The sequence below is a fragment of the Cebus imitator genome, unplaced genomic scaffold, assembly GCF_001604975.1.
Source record: "Cebus imitator isolate Cc_AM_T3 unplaced genomic scaffold, Cebus_imitator-1.0 Scaffold280, whole genome shotgun sequence".
Classification (NCBI taxonomy): domain Eukaryota; kingdom Metazoa; phylum Chordata; class Mammalia; order Primates; family Cebidae; genus Cebus; species Cebus imitator.
The window spans coordinates 501,222-514,052 of NW_016107595.1; the positions used below are offsets into that span (position 1 = coordinate 501,222).

General features: G+C 48.9%; 2 protein-coding genes across 4 annotated transcripts in view; one reads left to right on the top strand and one right to left on the bottom strand.

Moving 5' to 3' along the window:
• Window positions 1–677, bottom strand: part of CALR3 (calreticulin 3) — a 14,616-nt gene extending 13,939 nt beyond the window's left edge. Inside the window, exons 1-2 of the mRNA XM_017501194.2 lie at window positions 474–677; window positions 213–314 (exon numbers count right to left, since the gene is read on the bottom strand). Of these exons, the coding sequence (XP_017356683.1) occupies window positions 213–314; window positions 474–651 (280 nt within the window). The 5' untranslated portion in view covers window positions 652–677. The remainder of the gene's footprint in view (window positions 1–212; window positions 315–473) is intronic.
• A 68-nt stretch (window positions 678–745) lies between these two features.
• CUNH19orf44 (chromosome unknown C19orf44 homolog) overlaps window positions 746–12,831 on the top strand; it is a 25,414-nt gene continuing 13,328 nt past the window's right edge. For 2 of the 3 annotated variants that reach the window (XM_037728738.1, XM_037728739.1), the window contains exons 1-3: window positions 746–895; window positions 5,697–6,459; window positions 11,152–11,467. In XM_037728738.1, coding sequence (XP_037584666.1) covers window positions 855–895; window positions 5,697–6,459; window positions 11,152–11,467 — 1,120 coding nt within the window. In that variant the 5' untranslated portion in view covers window positions 746–854. Of the gene's footprint in view, window positions 978–5,694; window positions 6,460–11,151; window positions 11,468–12,831 lie in introns of all 3 variants that reach the window. The other variant, XM_017501192.2, reaches the window with a different exon arrangement.

The window sequence follows — 12,831 nt, forward strand, 5'->3', positions numbered from 1 at the left end:
GTCTTAAAAAAAAAAAAAAAAAAGAAAAGAAAAGAAAGAAAGGAGAGAGAAAACAGCAAAAGATAAGGAAGCCTTGCCTTAAAGTCCACCTTTGCCTTAAGGTCTTCATGTGTAAAATGGGAATAAAGGCTTTTGGCTGTGCCGTAACTACCCTGAAAGGTTGCTATGGAAATGTAACATTAGGCACGATTTGGTCCTGATTCTACACTAACCTTTATCTTTCTCTTTATGACCATAAAACTTCCCCGACGAGACTCTAAAATGCCCAAATCGGGAGTCATTGGTGGACTGCACCCATCGGTTTCTCCAGTGCTCTGTCGGGAGGGGAAATAACACCGGTTAGAGCTGATAACTGTTCATTTGCGTCCAGGGAAGGGTTCGCTGACATCGACCCCGCGGCGACTCTGGCCAGCCGTAGCGGGGCGGAGATAGGGGAGCTTACACCCTTGCCACCACGGGCGTCACCCCTTCACCTCCGTCTAGAAATTCTTCTTGGAAATAAACGGTAGCCAGCGTCACCCGCAGCATGCAGATGGCCCAGAGTGGGACCCGAGCCACGGCCATGGCGGCGTGCACTGAGCTTCCTGTCGTTGCCGCCCCTTCGCTTCCGGCGGTCTCTGCGGCTATCCAGGCGAGCCCGGAAACTACCATTCCTGTCACGCTTCGCGATTATGACCTGAGGTCTCATAGGTCGCTGCGGCGCGGGGCCCGTCGGGCCCGTCACGGAACTACCACTCCCATGATGCCCCGCGATTGTGATTCGGGGCGCCATTGGTCCCCGGGACGCGGTGCTTCCCGGGAGGTGTAGTCCCTTCTGGCTCTGTTGCCTAGGGCAACCGCTCCCTCAGGCCTGAATGTGGCGGCGGTTTCTGCGAATGGACACCCTTGGGAGGAGGTCGGCAGGGCTGGTGGGGAGGTGACGCGGCTGAGCGCACTGGCTCGCGAGACGAGATACGGGGAAATCGGGCGTGCTCTGGGGCTGAGCTGGTCGGGCGGCTGAGCTGGTCGGGCGGTTTCCCTGTCTGGGGTCTGTTGAGTCCGGTGCGGGTCGCTTCATAGCAGGGGAGAAGAGCAGGATGGTGTGAGGGACCCCAGGGTTTTCAAATTTTGGTTTGTTGATTTTTAACAACTTTATTGAGCTACCATTTACATACCATAGTGTTCGCCACTTTTAAGCTGACGACTCGGTTATTTTTAGTAAATCTTCAAAGTTGTGAAGCCTTCGCCACCATTCAGCTCATCCAGCTTTAGAACTCTGCATCAGGCCGGGCGCGGTGGCTCGTGCCTGGAATCCCAGCACTTTGAGAGGCAGAGGCGGGAGCATCCCTTGAGGCCAGGAGATTCAGAGTAGCCTGGGCAACATGGCGAGACCCCATCTCTAAAAAAGATAAAAATAAATAATTTGCCAGGTGCAGTGGCACGTGCCTATAGTCCCAGCTACTCGGGATGTTGAGGCGGGAGGGAGGATTGCTTGTGTCTAGGAGGTCAAGGCTGCAGTGAGCTGTGATCATGCCACTGCCCTCCAATCTGGGTGGCAGGGCGAGACCCCTACTCAAAACAAAACAAAACAAAACAAACAAAAAACAAAACTAAACTTTCCATTACCCAAAGAGATTCCTTCGTTCCTTTGCAGTCTGTCCTCACTCACACCCACAGTTCCAGGGAACCGCTCATCTGCCTTCTTTTTTTTGTTTGTTTGAGGTCTCACTCTGCCGCCCAGGCTAGAGTGCAGTGGCGTGATCTGGGCTCACCGCAACCTCCGTCTCCCGGGTTCAAGGATTCTCCTGCCTCAGCCTCCTGAGTAGCTGGGATTACAGGCGCACACCACCATGCTCAGCTAATCTTTGTATTTTTAGTAGACACGGCGTTTCACCGTGTTTGCCAGGGCTGGTCTTCAACTCCTGACCCCAGGTGATCTGCCAGCCTCAGCCTTCCAAAGTGTTGGGATTACAGCCACTGCGCCGGCCCAATCTGCTTTCTGAGTTTATTGGCTTGTCTTTTCTGGACAGTTCTTAAAAATGAAATCATAGGGTGTGCGGAGTTAGTGTCTGGCTGCTTTGCCTTAGTATGACATATTTGAGATTCGTGCATGCTGTTATATTAGTATTTGTCTTTTTTAAATTGCTGAACAGTATTCCACTGTATGGATGGACTGTAGTTTGTAATCCATTTCACTAATTAATAGACATTTACACTGGTTCCCCTTTTAGTCTAATAGGAGTAGTAAGTATTATGGGGCCAGGTGTGGTGATCCGGGACTGTAATCCCAGCACTTTGGGAGGCTGAGGCTGGTGGATCCTAAGAACCGCGGAAGTGGAGAACAGCCTGGGCAACACAGTGAGACCTTGTGTCTGCAAAAAGTTAGCCAGGCATGGCGATGTGTGTCTGTAGTCACAGCTACCCAGGAGGCTGAGGTGGGAGGATCGCGTGACCCTGGGAAGTTGAGGCTGTAGTGAGCCATGATTGCACCACTGCATTGCAGCCTGGGCAACAGTGTGAGAAACTGTCTCAAAAAAACAAAATAAAACTGTTATGAACATTTACATACATGTTCATTTCTGTTGGGCCATGTAGGAGTGTAATTCCTGGGTCATATGGTAATTCTGTGTCTAACCTTTTGAGGAACTAACTGTTCTCCACACTGGGGACTGTATCATTTTACAATTTCCCAAACAACATCTCTTTTTTTTTTTTTGAAACAGGGTTGGCCAGGCGTGGTGGCTCACGCCTGTAATACCAGTACTTTGGGAGGCTGAGGCGGGTGGTTTACAACGTCAGGAGTTCAAGTCCAGCCTGGCCAAGATGGTGAAACCCTGTCTCTACTAAAACTACAAAAATTTGCCAGGCACAGTGGCGGGTACCTGTAATCCCAGCTACTTGGGAGGCTGAGGCAGGAGAATCACTTGGGCTTGGGCAGCAGAGGCTGCAGTGAGCTGAGACTACTATACTCCAGCCTGGGCATCAGAGTGAGATTTGGTCTTAAAAAAAAAAAAAAAAAGAAAGAAACAGGTTCTTGCCCTGTCATCCAGGCTGGGTGCAGTGGCACAATCAGGGCTCACTGCAGCCTCAAACTCCTGGGCTCAAGCAATCCTCCCACCTCAGCCTCTCGAGTAACTGGGACTAGATGTGTGTGCCACCAAACCCAGCTAATTTTTAAATTTTTTGTAGAGATGGGGTCTACCTATGTTGCCCAGGCTGGTCTTGAACTCTTGGGCTCAAGTGATCCTCCTGTCTTGGCCTCCCAAAATACTGGGATTATAGGCCTGAGCCACTGTGGGCTTCAATCTCTTCACTTCCTCGGCGACACTTGTTATGTGTATTTTTGATTATAGTCACCCTCGGGAATGTGAAGTAGTAGCTCCTCATGTTTTTTTTCTTTTCTTTCTTTTTTTTGAGACGGAGTCCCACTCTGTCATCCGGCTAGAGTGCAGTGGTATGATCCTGGCTCACTGCAACCTCCGCCTCCTGGGTTCAAGCAGTTCTTTTACCTCGCCTCGAGAGTAGCTGGGATTACAGCCATGCGCCCCACCATGCCCTACTAATTTTTGTATTTTTAGTAGAGACAGGGTTTCACCATGTTGGCGAGGCTGGTCTCGAACTCCTGACCTCGGGATGTGCCCACCTAGGCTTCCCAAAGTGCTGGGATTAAGGCGTGAGCCACCACGCCCAGCCACTCCTCGTGGTTTTGATTTGCATCTCTGTAATGACTAGTGACATTGAACAGCTTTTCATATGCTTATTAGTTTTTTTTTTAAGATGGGGTTTCACCATGTTGCTCAGGCTGGTCTTGAACTCCCGACCTCAGGTGATTCGCCCACCTTGGCCTCCAAAGTGCTTGGATTACAGGCGTGAGCCACTACGCCCGGCTGCTTATTAGTTATTTATATGTATTTTTTGCGTATTCAGAGTATCTGTTCACATCTTTTGCCCATTGGTTTATTTTATTTTATTTTGAGTTTTGCTATTGTTGCTCGGGCTGGAATGCAATGGCACGATCCTGGCTCACCGCAACTTCTGCCTCCTGGGTTCAAGCGATTCTCCTGCCTCAGCCTCCTGAGTAGCTGGGATTACAGGCATGCGCCACCACATCTGGCTAATTTTATATTTTTAGTAGAGATGGGGTTTCTCCACATTAGCCAGGCTGGTCTTGAACTCCTGACTTTGGGTGATCTGCCGGCCTCAGCCTCCCAAAATGCTGGCATGAGCCACAGTGCCTGGCTGCCCACTGGTTTATTATAACTGTTGTGTTTTAAATATACATATATAATTTTAGTTGTAGTAAAATATAGTGTCAAATTTGCCTTTTTAACCATTTTTTCATTGGCTTAATTTGGAACCCAAGGAAACTTCTAGAAGAACTAAATGGCAGAAAATCTGGCCTGATGGTCAGGTCTTCCTTCTGACTCATAGAATGACCCAGGCTGAGCCATCTCCTGAGCCTTGGCTACAGATATTAACAGAGAGTTGTTGACGTTCTCCTGGCACTGTGTGTGTGTAAAGCAACGTGCTAGGGACCTTAATTATCTTGTCCTTCCAGCTAAAGGTAACCCATTATGCAAGTGGTCCAGATACTGCCATTACTGCTTTTTTTTTTTTTTTTTTTTTTGAGACAGAGTCTTCCTCTGTTGCCCAGGTTGGCTTACAGTGGTGTAATTTTGGCTCACTGCAGCCTCCACCTCCTGGGTCAAGCAGTTCTCCTGTTTCAGCCTCCTAAGTAGCTGGGACTGTAGGTGCCTGTCACCATGCCCAGCTAATTGTTTTATTATTGTTATTTTTTAGTAGAGACAGGGTTTTGCCATGTTGGCCAGGCTGGTCTCGAACTCCTGACCTCAAGTGCTCCACCTGCCTTGGCCTCCCAAAATGCTGGGATTATAAGCGTGAGCCACCGCACCTAGCCCTTACTGCCATTTAAATGTTACTGAGCACTTTTGCACGTCCCACTCGGAATATATAGGAATCTTATGAGAGTAATAGTTACTATTTATTTATTTATAGACGGAGTCTCACTCTGTCACCAGGCTGGAGTGCAGTGGCGCGATCTTGGCTTACTGCAACCTCCACCTCCTGGGTTCAAGTGATTCTCCTGCCTCAGCCTCCTGAGTAGCTGGGACTACAGGTGCATGCCACCACGCCTAGCTAATTTTTGTATTTTTATTAGAGATGCGGTTTTGCCATGTTGGCCAGGATGGTCTCCATATCTTGGCTTCTTGATTCGTCCTCCTTGGCCTCCCAAAGTGCTGGGATTACAGGTGTGAGCCACTGCACCCAGCCTGGCCATTTTTATTGTCATCCTTGGGCTTGAACGGAAGGCTGTGGCTGGGTTGCAAAAGACAGTGTGATCTTTAGCCACGTGGGAGCCATTGAATGCACAATACAAACAGCAGGTAATCTTTTTATTTTGAGACAGAGTTTCGCTCTTGTTGCCCAGGCTGGAATGCAATGGCGTGATCTCTGCTCACCGCAACCTCTGCCTCCTGGGTTCAAACGATTCTCCTGCCTCAGCCTTCCAAGGAGCTGGGATTACAGGCATGTATCACCACACCCAGCTGATTTTGTATTTTTAGTAGAGATGGGGTTTCTCCACGTTGATCAGGCTGGTCTCGAACTCCTGACCTCAGGTGATCCACCTGCCTCGGCCTCCCAAAGAGCTTTGATTACAAGCCTCTTATTCGAAATTGTCTCCTCTTCTCCCGCAGAATGGATTCTGCAAGAAAAGCCAGCTGTCCCACGCGTGATGTTTCTGGTGACTTCAGTGATATTTCCTTAGAAGATGCAACAATGGAAGAAATCAGAAACTACCAGATCAGTAGAAATCTTACCAAAATAGCCCCAGAGCGTAGCAGATTTCTAAAAAGAAACCAAACTCTAGGTGAAAAACACTTACACCTGAAAGAGAACGCTGTGCTGGGGCGTGGACCCGGGCTTGCCTCAAGTAGACCGCCCACCACTGCATCCGGGATCCGAGCTAATGCCGCACTCATGAAGCTGGCCCAGCTAGAAACACGGATCATGAATCGGAAGGTGCAGAGGAATTTGTCTGGCACGGAGTCTGACTCAGTGGGCACTGAAGCCAGTCTTCCAAAGAGAGCTGACAACATTCCCCCCGGGGGTAGAGTCGAACTGTGGTCCCAGAACACAGAAAAAACTTCCCAGAAACAAGCCCCTGAACTTCCTGTCACCGAAAATAATGCACAGAACGCGAAGGTCAGTAAGTTTCTAAAGAAAAAACAACCACCTGCTGAAAACGTATCCTCCGAAGCACCTGTTGGAAAAGAGAGGACTTTGCAAACCTCCAGACAGAAGAAAGAACCTGCTAGAACATTTGATTCTCCAGACAGTGATGAAGAGGAAATGAAAGCATTGCTAGGAAGCTTGATGGACTCTTCTAGAGAAAAAAAAACAAATCAAGGCTCCAGCAGCGCTGAAGTTAGCGAGGAAGAAGAAATAAAACTGTTTTCGGTAAGGTGTTTTTTAAAAAAATTTATTTTTATTATTTTTTCAGACAGCTTCATTCTTGTCATCCAGGCTGGAGTGCAGTGGTATGATCTTGGTTCACTGCAACCTCCGCCTCTCAGGTTCAAGCAATTCTCCTACCTTAGCCTCCGGAGTAGCTGGGACTATAGGTGTGTATCACCTTGCCTGGCTAATTTGTGTGTGTGTGTGTGTGTGTGTGTTTTTAGTAGAGACAGGGTTTCACTGTGTTAGACAGGATGGTCTCGATCTCCTGATCTTGTAATCTGCCTGCTTTGGCCTCCCAAAATGCTGGGATTATAGGCGTGAGCCACGGCGCCCTGCCTGTTTTTTATTTTTTACTTTATTTTTTTTTTGAGATGGAGTCTTGCTCTGCCTTTCAGGCTAGAGTGCATTGACATGATCTTGGCTCACTGCAACTTCCATCTTCCAGATTCCAAAGATTCTCATGCCTCAGCCTCCCAAGTAGATGGGGTTATAGGCACCCGCCACCACATCCAGCTTATTAATTATTTGTTTATTTTATTTTATTTTGAGACAGAGCTTCGCTTTTGTTGCCCAGGCTGGAGTGCAATGGTGCAATCAGCTCACTGCAACCTCCGCCTCCCAGGTTCAAGCAATTCTCCTGCCTTAGCCTCCTGAGTAGCTGGGATTACAGGCACCTGCCACCATGCCTGGCTAATTTTTTGTATTTTGAGTAGAGACGGGGTTTCACCATGTTGGTCAGGCTGGTCTTGAACTGTGACCTCAGGTGATCCACCCACCTCGGCCTCCCAAAGTGCTGGGATTACAGGCATGAACCACCCAGCCCAGTTATCTATCTGTCTATCTATTTATTGTTTTTGAGGCAGAGTCTCTGTTGCCCAGGCTGGAATGCAGTGGCGTAATCTCGGCTCATCCCAAACTCCGCCTCCCGGGTTCAAGCGATTCTCCTGCCTCAGCCTCCCTAGTAGCTGGGACTATAGGCATGCGCCACCATGCCCAGCTATTTTTTTTTTTTTTTTAGTAGAGTTGGGGTTTCACTATCTTGAGCAGACTTGTCTCAAATCCTGACCCTCTGATCCGCCTGCCTTCTTGGCCTCCCAAAGTGCTGGGATTACAGGCATGAACTACTGTGCCTGGCCTATTTGTTTATTTGAGAGAAGGATTTTGTTGTTGTTGTTGTGTTTTTTATTTTATTTTTTATTTGTTTTTAGAGATGGGATTTCATCATGTTGTTCAGGCTGGTCTCGAACTCCTGACCTCATGATCCTGCCACCTCGGCCTCCCAAAGTGCTGGGATTACAGAAGTGAGCTGCCATTTCCAGCCTCAAGATTTATTTTCGTTCTTTCTTTTTTTTTTTGAGACAGAGTTTTACTCTCATCGCCCAAGCTGGAGTACAACGACGTGATCTCAGCTCACTGCAACCTCCGCCTCCCGGTTCAAGCGATTCTCCTGCCTCAGCCTNCATCCTGGCTAACGTGGTGAAACCCCATCTCTACTAAATATACAGAAATTAGCTGGGCATGGCAGCGAGGGGGCTGAGGCAGGACAATTGCTTGAATCTGGGAGGCAGAGGCTGCAGTGAGCCACAGAGAAAAAAATTTTTTTTTAAACCCAAAAACCTGCTGGAGCACTAGAATCTCCAACCCCACACTCCTGGGTCCCGGCACACACCTCATTCAGGCACCGGCCTCCACCCTAAGGTTCTGCAGTGCCTTTGACTTGCTGCACTGTGTGTTTTGTTTTGTTTTATTTTTCAGAACCCATAGTCTATGAACTTGCTGTAAATGACAACATAGGATGCTTTGGGGCCATGTCTCAGGTCTGCCCCTGCCCCGAAGTCTGTCCCCTGCTTCCTCCCCAGCTGGCTTCCGCCCCTTACACCACACTCGCACTTCTCAGCACCTTCTTGCAGTGCACTTTGATCAGCTGCTAATCTGTCCAGACCAAGGGCCAGCGGGCCTGTTGTCTGTCGTTATAAAGCTTTCTTGGAAGGCCCCCATGATCCTTCCTTCACCCATTGTCTATGGCTGCTTTCACACTGTGACTGTGGAGCTGAGTAGTCACAACTGACACACTGTCCCCAAAAGCTGGACAGGTGCACACCACCTTGCCAGGCTAATGTTTTAATTTTTTTGTAGAGATGGGGTCTCACTTTGTTGCCCAGGCTGGTCTCAAATACCTGGGCTCAAGCGATCCTCCTGCCTCAGCCTCCCAAAGTGTTGGGATTGCAGGTGTGAACCACCATGCCTTGCCCCGCCTAGTCCTGTAGAGAAAAGGCGTGTTGACTCCTGGGCTGGTGTTTTGAGGACAGGGACTGCATGTCTTCATATCTTTCTTTTTTTTTTTTTTTTTTTTTGAGACATGGTGTCACTCTGTCACCCAGGCTGGAGTACAGTGGGTATAATCATAGCTCACTGCAGCCTCAATCTCCTAGGTACAAGTGAACCTCCTGCCTCAGCCTCCCAAGTAGTTGGTACTACAGCTGTGCACCACCATGCCCAGCTTATGTTTACAATTTTTGTAGAGACAAGGTCTTGCTATGTTGCCCGGGCTGGTTTCGAACTCCTGAGCTCAAGCGATCCTCCCAACTGGGCCTCCCAAAGTGCTGGGATTACCATGTGAGCTACAGTGCCCAGCCAGAAGGCTACATTTTATGGGGGAGGATTTCCATTTTCATTCTGATTCTGTTGAAGGTCCAGGCGACCATAGCTTAGTCCTCATAGGGCTAGAAGGGCCTTAATTTAGAAAATGTGTAATTATGCAGGTGCAGTGGCTCATACCTTTAATCTCAGCACTTTGGGAGGCCAAGGCAGGAAGATCACTTCAGGTCAGGAGTTCGAGACCAGCCCGGCCAACATGGTGAAATCACATCTCTACTAAAAACACAAAAATTAGTCAGGTGGAGTGGTGCGCGCCTGTAGTCCCAGCTACTCCAGGAGGCTTAAGCAGGAGAATCACTTGAGCTTGGGAGGCTGAGGTTGCTGTGAGCCAAGATAGTGCCACTGCATTCCAGCCTTAGTGACAAAGTGAAATTTCGTCTCAAAAAATAATAATAAAAAGAAAATATGTAATTAACAATATCTATTTGAAAGCAAAGTGATATTTCTGATTATTTGTAGAGTCTTTGTTTTGTTTTGTTTTTGAAATGGAGTCTTGTTCTGTCGCCCAGGCTGGAATGTAGTGGCATGATCTCAGCTCACTGCAACCTCCTCCTCCTGGGTTCAAGTGATTCTTCTGCCTCAGCCTCCTGAGTAAATGGGACTACAGGTGTGTACCACTACACCCGGCTAATTTTTGTATTTTTAGTAGAGATGGGGTTTCACTATAATGGCCAAGCTGGTCTTGAACTCCTGACCTCATGATTCGCCTACCTTGGCATCCCAAGGTGCTGGGATTACAGGTGTGAGCCATCGCATCCAGCCTTTTTTTTTTTTTTTTTTTTTGAGATAGAGTTTCATTCTTGTTGCTCAGACTGGAGTGCAATGGTGTGATCTTGGCTCACTGCCACCCACCTCCTGGGTTCAAGCGATTCTCCTGCCTTAGCCTCCTGAGTAGCTGGGATTACAGGCACGCACTACCATGTCCGGCTGATTTTGTATTTTTAGTAGATATGGGGTTTCTCCATGTTGGTCAGGCTGGTCTCAAACTCCTGACCTCAGGCGATCCACCCACCTCGGCCTCCCAAAGTGCTGGGATTACAGGCATGAGCCACCGTGCCTGTCCTATTTGTGGAGTATTTTCTACTCCCAACATTATCTTACCTAAATATTGGACCCTGACCTTCAGAAATAGAATGGGGATGCAGCAAGAGGAAACTGTGATCCCTGCCGTCTTGGTCTCATGCTCCCCGCTAACTCCACTGTCTGTTGAACCATAAGAACATAGGTATCAGAGCTGAGCACAGTGGCTCATGCCTGTAATCCTAGAACTTTGGGATGCCGAGGCGGGCGGATCACGAGGTCAAGAGATCAAGACCACCCTGGCCAACATGGTGAAAACCCGTCTCTACTAAAAAAAATAAAAATATTAGCTGGGTGTGGTGGCACACGCCTGTAGTCCCAGCTATTCAGGAGGCTGAGGCAGGAGAATTGCTTGAACCCGGCAGGCGGAGGTTGCAGTGAGCCGAGATCATGCCACTGCACTCCAGCCTGGCGACAGAGCAAGACTCTGTCTCAAAAAAAAAAAAAAAGGGGAGGGCCAGGTATGGTGGCTCACACCTGTAATCCCAGCATTTTGGGAGGCTGAGATGGGTAGATGGCTTTAGCCCAGGAGTTCAAGGCTGGCCTGGGCAACATGGCAAAACCCATTCCTACCAAGATAATAAAATTAGCCAGGTGTGGTGGCGTGTGCTTCTAGTCCCAGCTGTTTGGGAGGCTGAGATGGGAGGATTACTTGAGCCCAGGATGTCGAGGCCACAGTGAGCTATGACTGTGCCACTGCCCTCCAGGATGGGGAACAGAATGAGACGCTGTCTCAAAAAAAAAAAAAAAAGAATTTAGTTGTTATAAGTTTGTTAATTTTGCCTGGTGCGGTGGCTCACGCCTTTAATCCTAGCACTTTGGGAGGCCAAGGTGGGTGGATCACCTGAGGTCAAGAGTTCAAGACCAGCCTGGCCATCATGGTGAAACCCCATCTTTAAAAAAATAATAATAATAATAAAAATAAGTTTGTTAATTTCAAGTATTTTATATCAGGTCCCATCTGAACAGAGAGCATTTACTGTACCCAGCGTGGAACTCTCCAGTGCAAAGCCTTCTCAGACATCATGCCTGCCAGCCTCCCTAGCAGCAGACGGGACCCTTCACAGCGCTCGCTCAAGAGCACAGTCCCCGCAGAGTCACGTTTCCGATGACACCACCTCCCACACGCCGTCGTTTTCCATCACAGGCGCCTTTTCGAAATCAGTCTCTTTAAAGATGGGGCACATCAAGCTTGCGTCCTCCCCTGGAGGGAGTGAGGCTGAGCCTGTAGACGAGTCAGTTTCAGAAGGTGCTGATGACAGCCTCGACGGTAATCCCAATCCCAGTGCAAAGCCAGTACCTTGGGCAGGAAGGGCGAGGCCACCTTTAGAGTCCCCGATGTGGTGGTCACAGGGTATTACCCAGGCAGGAAATTTTGAGCCACATCACACACTCTCAACTTGCTTTTTTTTTAAATTCTGAGACGGAGTCTTACTCTGTCATGAAGGCTGGAGTGCTGTGGCATGATCTCGGCTCACTGCAACCTCCGCCTCCTGAGTTCAAGTGATTCTCCTGCCTCAGCCTCCCGAGTAGCTGGGGCTATAGGCATGCACCACCACGCCTGGCTAATTTTTGTATTTTTTTAGTAGAAATGGGGTTTTACCATATTAGGCTGGTCCCTAACCCCTGACCTCGTGATCCGACTGCCTTGGTCTCCCAGGAGGTCAAGATATCGAGACCATCCTGGCTAACGTGGTGAAACCCCATCTCTACTAAATATACAGAAATTAGCTGGGCATGGCAGCGAGGGGGCTGAGGCAGGACAATTGCTTGAATCTGGGAGGCAGAGGCTGCAGTGAGCCACAGAGAAAAAAATTTTTTTTTAAACCCAAAAACCTGCTGGAGCACTAGAATCTCCAACCCCACACTCCTGGGTCCCGGCACACACCTCATTCAGGCACCGGCCTCCACCCTAAGGTTCTGCAGTGCCTTTGACTTGCTGCACTGTGTGTTTTGTTTTGTTTTATTTTTCAGAACCCATAGTCTATGAACTTGCTGTAAATGACAACATAGGATGCTTTGGGGCCATGTCTCAGGTCTGCCCCTGCCCCGAAGTCTGTCCCCTGCTTCCTCCCCAGCTGGCTTCCGCCCCTTACACCACACTCGCACTTCTCAGCACCTTCTTGCAGTGCACTTTGATCAGCTGCTAATCTGTCCAGACCAAGGGCCAGCGGGCCTGTTGTCTGTCGTTATAAAGCTTTCTTGGAAGGCCCCCATGATCCTTCCTTCACCCATTGTCTATGGCTGCTTTCACACTGTGACTGTGGAGCTGAGTAGTCACAACTGACACACTGTCCCCAAAAGCTGGACAGGTGCACACCACCTTGCCAGGCTAATGTTTTAATTTTTTTGTAGAGATGGGGTCTCACTTTGTTGCCCAGGCTGGTCTCAAATACCTGGGCTCAAGCGATCCTCCTGCCTCAGCCTCCCAAAGTGTTGGGATTGCAGGTGTGAACCACCATGCCTTGCCCCGCCTAGTCCTGTAGAGAAAAGGCGTGTTGACTCCTGGGCTGGTGTTTTGAGGACAGGGACTGCATGTCTTCATATCTTTCTTTTTTTTTTTTTTTTTTTTTGAGACATGGTGTCACTCTGTCACCCAGGCTGGAGTACAGTGGGTATAATCATAGCTCACTG